We start from the raw sequence: 15,773 nt of genomic DNA on the forward strand, positions 1-15,773 counted from the left end.
TGGCTGTCAGTGTGTATGATGAAGTTGTCTACCTCATGGGTTCTTGTGAGGATTAACGAGAATGTACGTAGAGCTCGTTACCACAGTGCTTGGTATACCCTGGAACAGGTTAGCCCTTTATTGCATGTGAAGATAATGGAGGGTGGCCCTAGTGCCCTTGCTGGGATTCCCTGGGGGATGGAGCTGGTGCCCACCGGTGGTGCTGGTCTCTATCTTGCTGTGATGTCCCAGGCTCTAATATCTGTCCTGCCCCCCAGAGCTGCCTGAGAACTGGACAGACACGCGGGAGACTCTGCTCGAGGGGATGCTCTTCAGCCTCAAGTACCTGGGCATGACGCTGGTGGAGCAGCCCAAGGGTGAGGAGCTGTCGGCCGCTGCCGTCAAGAGGATCGTAGCAACTGTGAGCAACCCTGTCAGGAGGGGGCAGGGGTGCCAGGGGCCAGCTCCTTCGGGGTGCCCCTCGTTCCACTGGTTCCTCCAGTTAGTTGTGACTGAACCTGGCCCTGGTGTCCAGCTTGGGGCTTTGGTAGAGGGGAGCCATTGGACTCTCAGGGTCATGGTCTGTGGCTTCCTCCAGTCACTGTGGCCTCTTCCAGCCTCCCCTGCCCCAGTTTAGGCTCCTGCCTAAATGTTAATGACTTATTAACGCCAGGGACAGAGAAGGTTGCTGTTATTCGACCACTTGCCCAATGACCTGAGAGGCATGGCGCCCACCGAGACTGGATTTTCCCCTCCCTAGCTTCAAGGGAGCAAGTCCACTTCCCTGAATGCCTCGGACCCATCAACTCAGGCCCCAGCAGGCACATCGGATGGGCTGGAGCCATCCTGTGGGTTTGTGATAGCCCACTCAGTGCTGCTTCTGTGGTCCCTCCTGGTTGTGTGTCCCTGGGCAAGTCCCTTGGCCTACTTGAGCCCCCCTCCTGGGAAGGAGGAGGTCGACTCAAGATCCAGTGCTCGGCAAACAGCGGGTGCTCAGTGAGCGGCAGTTGTTGCTCTGTTTTCATCACCAGAGGGTGCTGGCTGGGTGGCCTTCCCAGGCACTGCCTGTCACCTGAGCTGAGACGGATCACCCACGAGGGTAGGTCCCGAGTAGGCAGGCAGGTTCCTCTAACTCACATCTGTCCCCAAGGCTAAGGCCAGTGGGAAGAAGCTGCAGAAGGTGACCCTCAAGGTGTCACCACGGGGAATCATCCTGACTGACAATGTCACCAACCAGCTCATCGAGAACGTGTCCATTTACAGGTATGCTCGGCATGGGGGCCATAGCCACTTGGCCACTGGGGGTGGCGACTGGAGTGTCCTGAGCCCAAGCTCTCCCCCTTCCTATCCGGGTGACCTTGGAGCCTCAGTTTCCTCATCTGTAAAATGGAGGTGGGAACAGATCCCGCCTCTAGAGCCGTTAGGGAATACTGAGTGCCCAGCGCCGGCTCACAGCGAGCACTTGGTTAATACCACCAGTTGTAGGGACTGCTGATGCCCAGCCCCCAGCTTGCTGTTGAATCAGACTTGGGAGAGAATGGCAGATCTGTCTTTTCCTTCCGCCGTGAATGCAGCAGCCCAGCTCTGGACATCTGGCCAGGATCCCAGGGAGACTTCAGGTGGGGGCTGAGGCCAGAGTGTAGATAGTCTCTCTAAGGTTCCCTAGCCCAGGGAGGCAGTGCTCAGCCCTTGGAGCCTCTGACTACCCCCATCTCGTTCTTGATTGGTCAGTTGGAAGATTTATAAGCTGGAAGGGACAGCCCGGGTCCATCTTACAGATGGAGAAGCTGAGGCCAGAGAGGATCCTGCCCAAGGCTGCAGGGTGAGGTAGTGGCTGAACTGGGGACAGGACACCTGTCCACGGCTCCGTCCAGGCCCACGTCTCCCAGGTATCCCTCCACCCTCTTGCCATCTCCAGTGGGTGGTTCAGCCTACTGGAGCACAGGCCAGTGGCAGCGGCGGCAGATAGATGTGCATTGGGGGATGGTTCTGAGTTTCTGACTGATGTCTTCCTCTCACCTTCCTGATTCTACCTGCCTGCCTTCAGTTGGCGTTTCCAAGAATAGCAGGATCTAGTTGACTGATACCAAAGCCCAGTGGCATGAAGAGCAGGAGACTGAGCCACCCTGCCCCCCTGCCCCCCGCCCTCTGCCCCCCGCTGCGGGTTTTATGTGGGTTGATGCCTGTGATTGAAGCTGTGGCCAGCTCCTCTCCTGACTGAGACCCTCAGGATGACTGGAGGCAGCAGGGAGGGGTCAGATGAGAGGGAGGATGGGAAGACTGGGCTCGGGGCACCCAGGTGTGATGGCGCCAGGGACAGGGAGGGAATCCCGTGCAGGGGGACTGCTTTGTGTCCCCTCCGGTCCCCTGGGTCTCCTCTTTAGACTCTTGCCCCCACTGCAGTGCTTCGCCCAGCAGGGTCCCAGGAGAATTTGCTGGTGGTCCCAGTCCCCTGAGAGAGAGGCCTCTGAACCTCCTCTGACCTCTGGGCAGGGGCATGGATCAGAGGCGGGCAGCACAAGGGGAGGCCAGGTGAAGACCCTCAGTGGGCAGGGCCTGCTGCCCTTTCCAGCTAGTCCGCACAGATCCTTAGGGGAAAAGATGGCAGTGATGGGCCCTGGAATCCCCAGGTGAGTGCAGGTCCTACCTCTGCTGCTACCTCCATGGTCTCAGGCCTTTAGCCTCAGTTTTCTCATTTGTAAAGTGGAGCTAATAGCAGAATCCATCTCAGAGATTAGTTCTGAGAATTAAATGGACCGAGAGCTAGAAGGTTTTTGGCACGTTGCCTGGTACACCATAAGGGTTTGGTTATTGCTATTTTGGGGTGTGGCTTAGTGTGGGGTCAGGGTAGGGGAAGTGCCCTTCCTTCGGTCTTTACCCCTAGCCCTTCCCGCACGGTCTGGGTCACGCCCCTAGACGGCCCCGGATGCCAGGCCCCAGAGGCCAAGGCTGGTTCTCCAGTGACCACCCTGGAGGACTAGGGAGCAGGCTTTCTGGGACATCCAGCGAGGCAGGCCCCATCCAGCCTGATGGCACTTCCCACCTGTCTTGCAGGATCTCCTACTGCACGGCAGACAAGATGCATGACAAGGTGTTTGCCTACATCGCCCAGAGTCAGCACAGCGAGAGCCTGGAGTGCCACGCCTTCCTCTGCACCAAGCGAAAGATGGTCAGTGGAGGAGGCGGGGGATGGTCTGGCAGGCTTAGTAATCCAGGGAATCCCAGGGGTAGTGAGAGTGGAAGGCACTGAGTAGGGCTGCAGTCAGGCAGAGGAGCTACCAGGCAGCCTGGCTGTGTCCCATGAGGCCCAGGCTCTTCCCCTGTAAGTGCTTTGTGGGGATGAGCTTGCTCTGATCTCCTATCATTAGTATGGTCTGGGGTTGCAGGACTGTCCTCAGAGAGGGCAGATTGGGGTGCTTGGGATGGAAGGCAAAGGCGAGAGCCCCCAGGAGACTGGGCTTACTGTGGCCAGGGTTGGGCTGGAAGTGGCTGTTTTGGTACCTCGTGCTTGTACATTTCAGTGCTGGGTTTCAGGGTATTTCCTTGTTTAGCCCTCACAGCAGCTCTGCGAGGTGGGAGCTATGGCTGTCTCCGTTGTCTTTTTTCTTTTAGTTTCTTTTGTTTGTTTGGAGACAAGTTCTCACTCTGTCATCCGGGCTGTGTTTCCAGGACAGCCCTCAATTACATCTAGTGGGAATGAGTGGGGCCTTGGTGTCACTGGCATCTGTCTTAAGTTAGGGGCAGGGAGGAGCGGGGCCACTGTGAGCCTCGCAGCCTTTGTTTCTGAGGCCCCAGGATCTGAGCAACCTCCCTGTACGATGGTCCCTAACATCTGTTGATATCCACTGGCATCTGTTAACCCTGGGTTGGCAGCCCAGAGCCCTGTTCCCATGCCAAGGGCTCTTGGAGCCAAGGAGACAAGATCTCTCCCTTCATCGCTGTCAAAGAACACATCGAGGACATCATAGTCCTTGAGGCCTCCAGGCTTCCTGCTGCCCATCAGGGCACACTTTAGACATTGTATTGGTTTCCTATTGCTGCTGTGACAAATGACCACACACTTAGTGGCTTAAAGCAACACGGATTTATTCTCTTACAGCCCTGGAGGTAGGCCAGAAGCCTCAGCTAGGTCGGCAGGATTGTGTGTTTGCCCATAGGTCCCGGGGGAGAATCCATTTGCTGTCTTGTCCACCTTCTGGAGGCCACCCGCGGCCTGGGCCTCCCTTGTCTTCAGAGCCGGCATGCGGCACCTCCCAGTGTCCCTCTCGCTTCACCCTGACCGTGCTGCTTCTAACTGTGACCCCCCGCCCCCATGATGACATTTGGGCCCCTTGAGTAATCCAGGGTAATACCATCTCCGGACCTGTAATCACACCTGCAGAGCCCTCTTGCCGTCCAGTGGCATTCACAGGTCCCAGGGCTTAGGATGTGGACATCCTGGGAGGCACAGGTCTGCCTATCACAGGTGTGGGGAAGGAGGCATCGTAGGGATGGACAGACTAAGGGTCTGGTCCTGGCTGGTGTGCTGTGTGACCTGGGATGAGGTCCTGCCCTTCTCTGGGCTGCTTACCTATCAGCTCTGAAAGGCCCCAGTTTATTTAGTACACCGTGTTTCTTTCCTGCAGACTCGGAGTTGCCAGCCCCTCACCCAGGCCCTGAGCTGCAGTGCCTTCCCCCCATGTCAGCCTTGTTTCCACAGTGACTTGCGGTTTTGTCTTTTATAAGGCCACACTTAAAAATACAAGCTCATTGTGTCCCCATTGTCCATCTCTTCCTCCCCACTGACTGGAGCGGGTGCTGGGCAGGGACAGCTGGCCCGCAGCCATTGCTGCAGAGTATAGGCCCTTGGCAGGGGGCGTTCCAAGATGCAGAGGCTTCCTCTGGGGGGTCTGGGAGTAAGAGGAAGACAGTGCTGGCCCAGCCCTTCCAAGGGTGGCCTGGCCTGGCCCCAGAGGACTTTAGACACTCTTGATCAAGTCAGCCTGCCCCGAGACCAAGGGGTCAGTTTGCCTGGCCACTGACAGTGGAGCCCTTCCTGGGAGGCAGAAAGGGCTCCTGCTAGACCCCAGACTCTTCATTTTTCTCAACATGTATCTCTGTGGGGTCAGAGGCTGACGGGCATAGCACAACTCATCCTGCACCCCTACCTCTGCCATCTGGCCTCCCCCTTTGGGGGCCCTGGGGAGCTCTCTCTGAGACAGCCCAGCCCAGTGTGGTGTAAACACATCACCTGATGCTTCAAGCCTCAGCTCAGCCCAAGCTGGCAGCGTGTTGACGGCCTCATGGTCCAACCATGTTTGGACATCCAGATTCTCGGGCTTAGTGGAAGTGTTTTTGGGGGAGGCACAAGGTGAAATGGGTACCTTAGGGTATTACCTGCTGGCAACTGCTACCTTGGATGTCTGATGCTGCCTGTCCTGGGCGAAGCTGAGGAGAGGAGCCCAGCTTTAGTATCTGGAATCCAGGGGGCTTGGTTCCAGGGCAGAGTCATTAAATCTCACTGGAGGTTGGTAAGGCTTCCCAAAGACAGAGATGTTTTTTTCTTTTTTCTTTTTGTGAGTCAGGATCTCACTCTGTCACCCAGGCTGGAGTGTAGTGGCATACTCACAGCCATCACAGCCTCAACCTACTAGGCTCAGGTGATCCTTCCACCTTAGCCTTCTAAGTAGCTAGAACTACAGGCATATGCCACCACTCCTGGCTAATTTTTCTTGATTTATTGTAGACATGAGGTCTTGCCAAGTTTCCCAGGCTGGTCTCAAACCTGTGGGCTCTGGCAATCCTCCCACCTCCACCTCCCAAAGTGCTAGGATTATAGGTGTAAGCCACCACACCCAGCTGATAGAGATGTTTCGAATGGGGCTTTGAAGGCTGAGTAGTGAGTAGGAGTTTGCCAGGCCAAGAGGAAAGGGGTAGGATGGTGAGAGGCAAAGGTGCACACTGTAGGCCTCGCACATGCACAGGCGCAGGGGAACGCAAAACGGGACCACTGGGGCTGGGGACTGAAATGCCAGTGGCCGTGGGGTGGGTGGCAACGTGGCTCAGCTTGCAGGAGGCCTGGGCTTGTGATGCTGAGGAAGCCTATGCCCATGGCATGGCCTGGAGCCTCCATAGCTCACTCTTCCTTGCTGGGCTACCTGAATGAGCTTGAGGACACCCAGGACTGAGGGAAAAGGGGCTTCTGGGTCACCCACCAGTTCAGCTTAACTCTGGGCAGCACAGTCACCCAGCCCCCTCCATCCCCCAGTCCTGCTGGGCACAGCCAAGATAAGGTTCTGTACAAAGAAACATTCTCATCTACCTAGCAGTAGGCCTCCAGGCTCTTAAGGAAGTGGAGGGGCTCAGGGTAGCCGTGCAGGTGCCGGGCCTGGACTGACAGCAAATTGAGTCCCACCCCACCCGATCAGGGTGGGCAGACTCTTTCCCTCACCTGGCTGCTGGCATTCCTGAGTCATCCTTGGACAAGGACTTATATTTCTGGGGCAGCAGGACAGCTATGGAGTGGGCATGTGGCTAGACTTAGTCTGAGTTCCTGGCCCCTTGGAGGGGTTAATAGCCTGGTTACCGGGAACTAGACAAGAACATGAAAAACAGGGCGGGGCAGAGCCTGGGTGGGGTAATAAGACAGACCCACAGGCCAGAGGCACTCCGAAGAGGGTGGACACCAGCCTGGGGAAGCAAGGAAGGAGGCGGCAGACCTGAGCAGTCCCTGCTTCTGATGCTGGTGCCCGGATCCCTGCAGCCGCCACAAGCAGCAAGGCCCACCACCCCCACCCCCAGCCCCTGCCCAGTCTGGGCTTGCAGCCACTTGCACACATTGCTGGTGGGTTAGATCTGCTTTCACTTGCAACCTGGGACTTCAGGGCAAAAGGGTGGGAATGTATGCAAATGAATACGCAGATTTATGCGAAAACAGTGTAAGCTTGTGTCTCCAGATTTCCTGCAGGCGAAAATAATGGTGTTTCCATGTCCCTGCCACACTGGGTGACCAGCCCTTGCTTGGGTGTATAGTGATCTGACTTGGGCTGGTAATTAACCCATATTTTTAGTTCATGGGCAATTCTCAATGGTAACTGGGTCTATTAAACTTGATTCAGACGTGACAGCTTAAATTGTAAACATCTGTGAAGAGTTTCATACTTAATTACCATATTTAAGTTTTGCCATAAAGTGCTCGTACTTCCATCAAAAATGTAAATGATGGAGACATTCAAATGAGATTTTATACTTCGTGAAGTTTAATTGGCATGGATCAGTCAGCTTGTTTAGGAATTTTAAATATTTTTTTAAAAAGAATTTTAAAGGCAGTGGCCACAGATTCGTTTCTCAGTTAAATTGAGTTGTCTGGCAGAGGAAAGGGGCAGGGACTGGGGCTGGTGAGACCCAAACTTGTGCCCTGGAAAGAGGCTGGTGCTTTCTCCTTTCAACCAAGGCATCCAGAAGGATGGCTGGGGGGGTGGTGTCAAGAGGATGTTGCGGAGGGCTTGGCTGGAGTAAGGCCACCCCTTGGGCAAGTGCGGTTCACCCAGCACTGCTGCTACCTCTGGAAGGCTTTGGCCTGCTGGAAGGGGGCAGGGGTGTTCAAGCCGATTTTTACTTTCAGGACACACATGGCCGGGGGGAACACAAGTAGGGAGCTAGTGACGCTTTCGTATGCATGGTGCCCGAGGGTGGTGATTGGGGCTGGAGGAGCCCGAGGCTGGTGACAGGAGACGGGGTGCTGACATCTGAGTTGGGACTGAAGAGGCGCCCCCCCGGGCTGAAAGGCCCAGGCGCGGCCCTTCCCTGCTGGTGGGATGTGGCACCGAATGGTTTTGGCCCCCTGGCACTCACTGGCATCTCGCTCCTGCTAGGGAGTTTATAGAGTCCTATTCCCTTTGTGGCATCCAGTTCTCAACCTTTCCAAGCCGGCCTAGCCCTAACCAGATCCTGATCTTCTCTCCTCTGGTAGTGTGGTTCGCTCAGGCAATGGCTGGCCCCTTCCAGCTCTGGGCCCTTCCAACCTGCCTTTTCTGGTCTCTGGTTCCAAGGGCTAACCTAAGTTGGTGTATGAAATCCTCAGTAATTAGGGAGGGCTCCTTGGAGGAAGTAAGCCTCACTGTCCATTGAATTTAGGGAAGCCTAAAGAGGAAGGAAAAAAGTAGCGGCAAACAGCCATCACACAGGAAGGGCCCTGGAATGAGGGTGAAGACAAAGACCAGGCTGGAGACAGGAAGGTGGGGCTCCAGCTGGCTTGCAAGGGTGTGGCCTCATTACACCTGGGGTGACCAGGGCCTGCCTCTACCCAGCAGGCGTTCAGAGGCACTGCAGGCAAGGAGCGGGTGACCTGGCATCCCCTAGAGTCCAGGCCCTGTTCAGACATGCTCGGCCTGCCCGACACTGCTCCCCTCCCCACCCCGCTTCCTGTTTTCAGGCGCAGGCTGTCACCCTCACCGTAGCCCAGGCCTTCAAAGTCGCCTTTGAGTTTTGGCAGGTGTCCAAGGAAGGTGAGTCTTTTTCACAGAGGTTATGGGTGGGGCGGGGGCGGGAAGGCAGATTAAGGCCCTGAGGTCAGACCTGGACTCCTTCAAGCCTCATCACCTGGCTTGTGATTTTGAGCAGTTCCTGTCACCTCTCTGAGGCTTGGTTTTCCCATCTGAAAAACAGGAACAGCCATCTTCCTCCCCGAGGGTGCTTGTGAGGGTTAAATGACATCTGCAAGGTTTCTTTTCGCCCGGCTGGAGACCTAAAACCGCTTCCTGAGATTGACCATGGCCCACCCCCTGCCCATGGTGTGCTGGGTTCTGTGGCTCTGACCATGTGCCTTGGTGTCCCGCAGAGAAGGAGAAGAGGGAGAAAGCCAGCCAAGAGGGAGCAGATGTCCTGGGAACCCACTGTGACAGCACCCCCTCGCGGAAGAGCTGTGAGTCCTGGCCAGGGAGGGGGGTTCCACTGCCTGGCATTGAGTCTGCCCTTCACCCAGAGGGCCATATTCCTGCCTGGGCTGGGAAAACTCTTGGTTTTTCCTTTTTGTCCCTTGTTAAATAAATAATACATGTTTATTATAGATAAATTAGAACATACAGGTAAAGGGAAAAGATACTTGTCTTGGTCATGTTCTTCCAGATATGTCCCTGTGCAAATATGTAAGCACGTGTATATATCACCATACACTTCACTTCCTGCTGTGTGATCTCTTAAAATGCTCCACAGCAACTGGGAGTATACACGTGTCAGTGTGAGCTGTCAGTAGGGACAGGTTCTTGCCCCATGGCCGCTGCCCAGCTGCTGGGAGGGAAGAGCCAGGGCAGGACTGGGTGACAGGCCATGGTAAGGCCATGTCCGAGGTGGGGGTCAGAGCCAGGACAGCCCAGGAGGCCCAGGATGGAGCTGGTTAAGCTTGTCTCTCACTGACACACCCGACTGATCCCCTCATAGTGGTGGCCACCGGGAACCTGCTAGACCTGGAGGAGACAGCCAAGGCCCCGCTGTCCACGGTCAGTGCTAACACCGCTAACATGGACGAGGCTTCACGGCCTCAAGCCCTGAGCAGCAGTGTTGTCTGGGTGAGTGGTTGTTTGGGACCCCACAGGGATCCATGATTCTCAGCCTGATCTCTGGGAAGCCTAAGGCTGCTCGAGGAGCAAGCCCTGGCACCCTTGACTGGTGGGCCTCTGGAATACCAGACCCAGCCTAGGGACACCCAGGTCCAGACAGGGGATGAACAGTGTCTCCTTTGAGCCCAGGGCTGCATCCCCAACAGGCTTGGCCCCCGGCACAGCTGTCTCCTCACAGTGCCTGGCCTCTTGGCCTGAGCTTCCACAGCTCTACCCACCACCGGCCCAGCCAAAGGCACCCTTGTTCTTGACAGTTTGCTCTGGACACCCCTCCCCCTCTGCAGTCTGAATGAGAGTGGGCAGATCAGCTAGGTCCCTGCCCCTCGTGACTCAGGGCGGGTCCTGACTTCTGTCTCAGCCTTTTCATCCCATCAGTGAGGATGATGACCTCTGCCCACAGAAGCTCCCAGAGGAGCCTGGATTTTTTTAAATTTTAATTCCTCATTTTGAAATAATTTCAGACTATGTTACAAAAATAATACAAAGTATTCCTGTTCACCCTTCACCCAGAATCCCAAATGTTAACATCTTGTGCAACCACATTACAGTGATCACAATCAAGAAATTGACACTGATACCACCATGTTGTATAGTCTATAGGACTTGTCCACATCTCTACACTTCTCCCTGGGTGTCCTTTCTCTGGCCCAGGACCCCTTTCAGAACCACACATTCCTTTTATTTGCCTTCTCTTTAATTGTAAAATCTGAAACATTGAGGGACTTGAAAACCCAACAGGTCCCTCTGACCTTTGGGGTGTCCCTCAGCTGTTCTCTGTGGTCTGGGAACCTTTCCCTGGCCCATCCTCACCTGGAGGCCATGGGGGACCCCACCCATCAGCTTTGACTGAGACTGTGGGAGTTCTGCCGTCACTTGTCCCGCATGAGCATGGACTGTGAGCCTGGCTTTTGGAAAGAGATGAAAACAGGAAAGCTTCCTTCTCCTCCTCTTCCTTTGGAATTTGAAAGCCATCAAAATCATCAGGCCCAGCCCTCTCATTTTACAGAAGGAAAAGCTGAGTTTCAAAGAGGAGCAGTGACTTACCCACGGTCTCACGGGCAGAGCAGGCCATTGAGCGCACCTGGGTCTCCAGACACCCTGGGATGTGCCCTTTCTCTTGTCCCATGTCCCCAGCTTTGGGTCCTTGGGTTGAGATTTGGTGGTGGTAGCCAGGTGGGAGGCCTGCCTGAGCCTGTTCCTCTGGGCGCCCACCCTGTACCTGTGTCCTGCTGTCTGTGGCTTATCTGAGGCTGGGGCAAGTCCTGGCTGTGAGTATGAGCTCCCCACTCAGAGTTCCTGTCTCCTGCTTTATTTCCCCAAGGAGCTGGACGATGGCCTGGATGAAGCGTTTTCAAGGTAAGTTGATGAGGCCCCTATGCTGGACAGGGCTGGTGCACATGGCTGGCCCTGCCTGCCCTTTTCTCCCTGGGTTTTTGCGTGAAAACTTGAGCCGCCCTGACCTCCAGGGCAAGACCCCCCCACCCCTCCACTCAGCACCTCCAGGGCCAGGGAGGGAGCCCACCATCTGGGAGGGAGCCCTTCCAGGGTTGGCCAGGTCTGTCAGAAAGTTCTTGCCATTGAGTCAGAGACTGTTCCTGGTGACTGTTCTGCCAGCCTGAGCTGAGCAAAATATACTGCAGCTCAAGCTGATTTCTTCCCACACCTGGAGGAGCCTTCTTTGCAGGCTTTGTTCTCGCCTGAGTTTCGCATTGATGAGAAGGGGCAGGGAGAAGGAGTGCTTAATTAAGCCCACGGAGTGCGGCATAGAGGGGAATGTCAGGTGCTGAGGAGGAGTTTTAGTGAAGCCTGAGGGTGGTGGCATTTCCTGTACCTTCAGCTTGAGGATGTGTCACCGGGAAGGTGAGTGCTGAGGAGAGGCCTGGGCAGCTCAGAGTTCTGAGCCCTGGGCCCTGGTCAGCCAGGTCTCCCTTTCTCCCGTGAGATCTTCGGCAGCCCACCATGACCCCCACATCAGGGGCTTTGCTTGACCATCAGGTGGGAGCAGTCAGGGGCTCCCTCCTCTTCACCCCTACCTGCCAGAGCCTGCCAGAAGCCCCATGTGTGGCCCCTTCCGAGCAGAGATGCTCTTTCTGCCACCTCCCTGCCTCACTGGCTGACTACAGCTCCTCATTTGAAGAAAATCTTCTATTTCCTTTTTCCACATCATTCCAGTATCATGTACCCTTTATTAGCAATATTGAAAATCAGCAAAGCATTAAAGAGAAAATAACACCACCCTGTAATCCCACAGCCCAGGCTTGGGCGTAATTCATGCTAATCCTATACATAGACATTATTTTGCATTGATGGCATTTGCATTTTGGGCTCCTGATTCCCATGTAATGTGGCTGTGTCAGAGCATTTCCCCAGGCTGCTGAAAGCCTCATAAACACCTCTCTCCCTACTGCCTGGCACTCTCCTGAGGGCAACAGCCAGAGTTAATGCTCCTCCATGCTTCTGGACAGTGAGGTTGTCTCCCTTTTTAGATACATTTTTTTGAGCAGCATGATGTTGAGCACAGTTACAGCCAAAGAATCTTCTGGTGGCTGGACGGTTTCTCCTGCAGCTTGCCCCACACCCCTCACCAGCACTGCCCATACTCCTCTTGCTCCCGTGGTTCCTTTCCACATGTGTGGTGGGTGGTCAGGACTAAGAGGGAGTGCCCACTGCCTGCCCTTACTCTTCCAAGGCACTCGACCCTCCTGGGAGGCACATGGCGCTGAGGCAGTGCCTCCCCTGCATCTGTCTTTCCTGTTGGGTCCTGTTCCACCCTCCCCAGCCAGCCCCCTTCAAGTCTGACCCCAGGCCTGGCCTGGCTCCTCAGACTGCCAGCCCCTTGCTCAGGCTCTCAGCTCACACAGCTCTGCCCTCCAGGCTTGCCCAGTCTCGGACGAACCCTCAGGTCCTGGACACTGGACTGACAGTGCAGGACGTCCACTACGCCCAGTGCCTCTCGCCTGTCGACTGGGACAAGCCTGACAGCAGCGGCCCTGAGCAGGATGACCTCTTCAGCTTCTGACAGCCTGGGGCAGCAGGACACAACCGCCTCAACATGTGACAGACCAAAGCCACCTGTGGTGGGGAAGTCTGCTCCAGGGCCCGCTGGCCACTCCCAGCCCGCAACACTGCCAGCCTGCCGGTCAGAGCTGCAGCCAGCCGAGCCGGAAAAGACGGGTTGTTTTAAACCCGCTCCTCTAGGAACCGAAAGATACCTTGAATATTTATTCAGTGACTCTGGCGTGTGCTCAGAAGCCAGCTTGCGATGAGCACATCGCCTGCTCATCGCCTGCTGCGTGGCGTGTGCAGTGCTGTAAGCAGCTCCCACTGTTTCCTCCAGCGAGTGCTGCTCCAGCCACGGGTGTCAGGACAGTGACCAAAGCAATGCTTGTCCCTTCTCTTTCTAAAGGCTGGATTTCCCCGGAGGCATCGCGCTTCTTACTGATCTTTTACAGCCTCAGGGGAGGCCAGTCCTGCTGGCTCTCAGGGCCTCTCAGACCCCACCGCTCTCAGAGATAGGGGCGGCTCCCCACCAAAGACCACCCACAGCTCGGCACTTTAAAGCACTCCTGCAGGTGCGGCCGAGGGCTCAAGTGGAACTTGCTTTCGGCCCATCCTCCTGAGAAGGAGCCCAGGTGCCTGTGGATAGTCCCTGCCAGTGCTTGGAGCCATCGTAACTGGCTGCCCCTGGCTCCCAGAGTCCACCTACAACAGTGGGATCATCTCTGTTTGCCACCCTCCGTCAGAGTGCCCACCCCTCCCGCCCCTTCCTGTAGGCAAGGTTGTGCCTCCTCTTCTGTTTTTTCTGTGTGTCTATGTCTCCAAGTCCCGCCTCCCCATACCTCGTGGGATAATGTGTGAAACCTAATGTCTAGATTCATTTAGGAGTATGTTATGGCCATTTTACAGATGAGGAAGCTAGTCCTCGAGCATGGCAGGGGTAGAGCCAAGAGTAGAACCCAGACCTGAAACCAAAGCTGCATTCTCTGCCTCCACCTCTCACAACTTGCACCTCTTTTTTCTAGCCTTGCTGTCCTCCCAGGAACCAAAAAACCCCAGCTATTTTCTGACCAAAATGTGTTTCATAACAAGCCATCTGGTGCCTTTCCACACAGAACTGGCAGGAGCCTCTGTGTCCTGCTAGCTGTCTTGCTGTTGATTTCCGTGAAAATGCAAGTGTTTAAGTCTGCTCATTCAGAGGGCGAAACAGAATCAGACTCTGTATGCATCATGCTGCTCTCTCTCCTGACACGGCGACCCTGGCTTGGGACACAAGCAGCAGCCTGTCTCTAGAATCTCTCTCTGTTCCCCGCTCTTGCCCCGTCGGGTCCCCGGCATCCCGAAGCCCAGCAAAGCTGTGAGCATCCTTTCCACCTTGAAGTGCTTCCCAGTGGCCTGGCTTGTCGGACCAAGTTTCATGAGCCCCAGAAAAGCACACAGCGTTTCTTAGACTCTACTTACCTGTGGAGTGTTTGGATCAGAGCACATTCAACAGAAGGATCTGAGGGAGGGATGGGGCTTTAAGGTCCTCATCAGCATGTGAGGGTAACTTCCCTTCCCTGCCCAGCTCTCGCCCACTCCCAATTCAGACCTCCTTGGCGTCAGCCTCTGTGTGTCATGAGGCAGCAAGGGTCGGGCCTGATGTGGGCCATCCTTGGCTCGAGGGGCTGGGGTCCTGAGCTGCTGTGTTGGTGTGGCCTCCGTCTCTGTCTCTTGTCAGTGAGCAGTGTGTGTGCTTCCTGTGTGTGTGCTGAGAGTCTTGTTGGGCTTTACTTTGTAAGGCTGCAAAGGAAGTTCTAATGAGGAAAAACTAATAAATCTTCTCTTTTTGAAATACAAACAGCATTCAGATGGAGTGGCCTGGCGGCCAGGAATGCCATGTCCAGCAGCTCCTGCCCTTTGGTGGTGGGAGCAGCAGTGACCACAGGCCTGACTAGGCCATGTGCCTGATGCAGCACCGAGAGTGGGAGATAGAGATTGAGAGGTCTCCTGGGTGCAGGCCTGGCAGGACCCCCTTCTCACCCAGCAGATGGGTGTGTGCGATGAGGTCATGACTGGATGACTCACCGAGGCCTCACCGGGGATCCAGCTTGTTGGCGCGGAAGAGGTCGCAGAACTGAGGTCTGGGGGCCATGCGTCCCCTGCAGTATGCGTGAGCCTGTGTGTGCACCCACGCAGGCTCTGCATGGGGAGGGTGTCCATCATCTCCCTCACATTGTCATTCCATCACACCTTGACATTTCTTCATTCATTCAGCAGACTTGCTCCGTGCTGAGCATGAACAGGAACTGGGCCTGGGACTCAGCACTGGGGACAGTATCCAGGCGAGGCCCTATGGACCCAGGATGTGTGGCTTCCGTGGGAAGTGTTGTAACTTGGGAGGCCCGAAGTCTGGGTCTGGCTCTGCCGCCTGGGGGCTATAATATGTGGTCAGTCACCTCTTTCCTTGAGCCTTGGTTTTCCCATCAGTGAAAAGGGTCCAGCAGTCTATCTCCCTGGGTTTTATGTGACTTCAAGGTGAACACTGTCACGTTGCTGGTAGTATACCCAGGAGGCTCACAGGCTATCTTGGAGCAAAAGGCAATCTGGACCAAACATGTTTAAGAATATCAAAGTAAAATTGATAATAGCAACTAGTGTTAACTGAGCTCTTACTGTATATGCCAAGGGCTGTGCCAATCTCTTAACTAGATCCCATAGTAGCTGTCCTGACCCGGATGGTGTCTCCCATTACTGCTGAGGGCACCAGGGCTGGGAGAGGAAGGCAGTCATGCTTCGAGTGCTTGGCAGGACCACAGCCCAGACTCAGGCCACGTCCTGGCCTCCCGGGAGCCTGCCCACTTGTGCTGCCCAAGGCCTGTTGATCTGCACAGTGAACTTCATGGGAAGGCCACTCTTTGGGTTCCCACTCCACTGTCTGGGCACTCCCCAGGCCTCTGCCCTCAACTGTGGCTCGTGGGGTTCTCCTCAGGTGTTTAGCTCTTGACCCCTTTCAACAATAGCATTTTAGATGTCTGGAACCCAGAGGTGGCCCCCTCTGATGTCAGGCAGACACCCTGTGAGCTCTGAGTGGATCAGGGATGACTAACAAATTCTCTCCTTTCTTCTCTCCCCATAATCTGAGAGGACACCCAACAAGTTCATCTTTCGGTTTAAATTTGGCCAATGTCTTTAGTCTCCGGATGTCTCAAATTATGAATC

At 55.4% G+C, this 15,773-nt stretch overlaps 1 protein-coding gene across 1 annotated transcript; it reads left to right on the forward strand.

Moving 5' to 3' along the window:
- Positions 1-238: 238 nt before the first annotated feature.
- Positions 239-12,740, forward strand: LDLRAP1 (low density lipoprotein receptor adaptor protein 1; the record flags this gene model as incomplete). Its single annotated transcript, XM_021706481.1, has 8 exons — positions 239-400; positions 1,130-1,242; positions 3,034-3,148; positions 8,393-8,465; positions 8,798-8,881; positions 9,397-9,524; positions 10,897-10,931; positions 12,450-12,740. Coding segments are annotated over 8 exons (855 nt in total), but the record flags the coding sequence as incomplete, so codon positions are not given.
- Between the last annotated feature and the right edge of the window lie 3,033 nt (positions 12,741-15,773).

This window comes from Carlito syrichta, unplaced genomic scaffold (genome assembly GCF_000164805.1).
Source record: "Carlito syrichta isolate Samal-C Ts95f unplaced genomic scaffold, Tarsius_syrichta-2.0.1 Scaffold315639, whole genome shotgun sequence".
Taxonomy (NCBI): domain Eukaryota; kingdom Metazoa; phylum Chordata; class Mammalia; order Primates; family Tarsiidae; genus Carlito; species Carlito syrichta.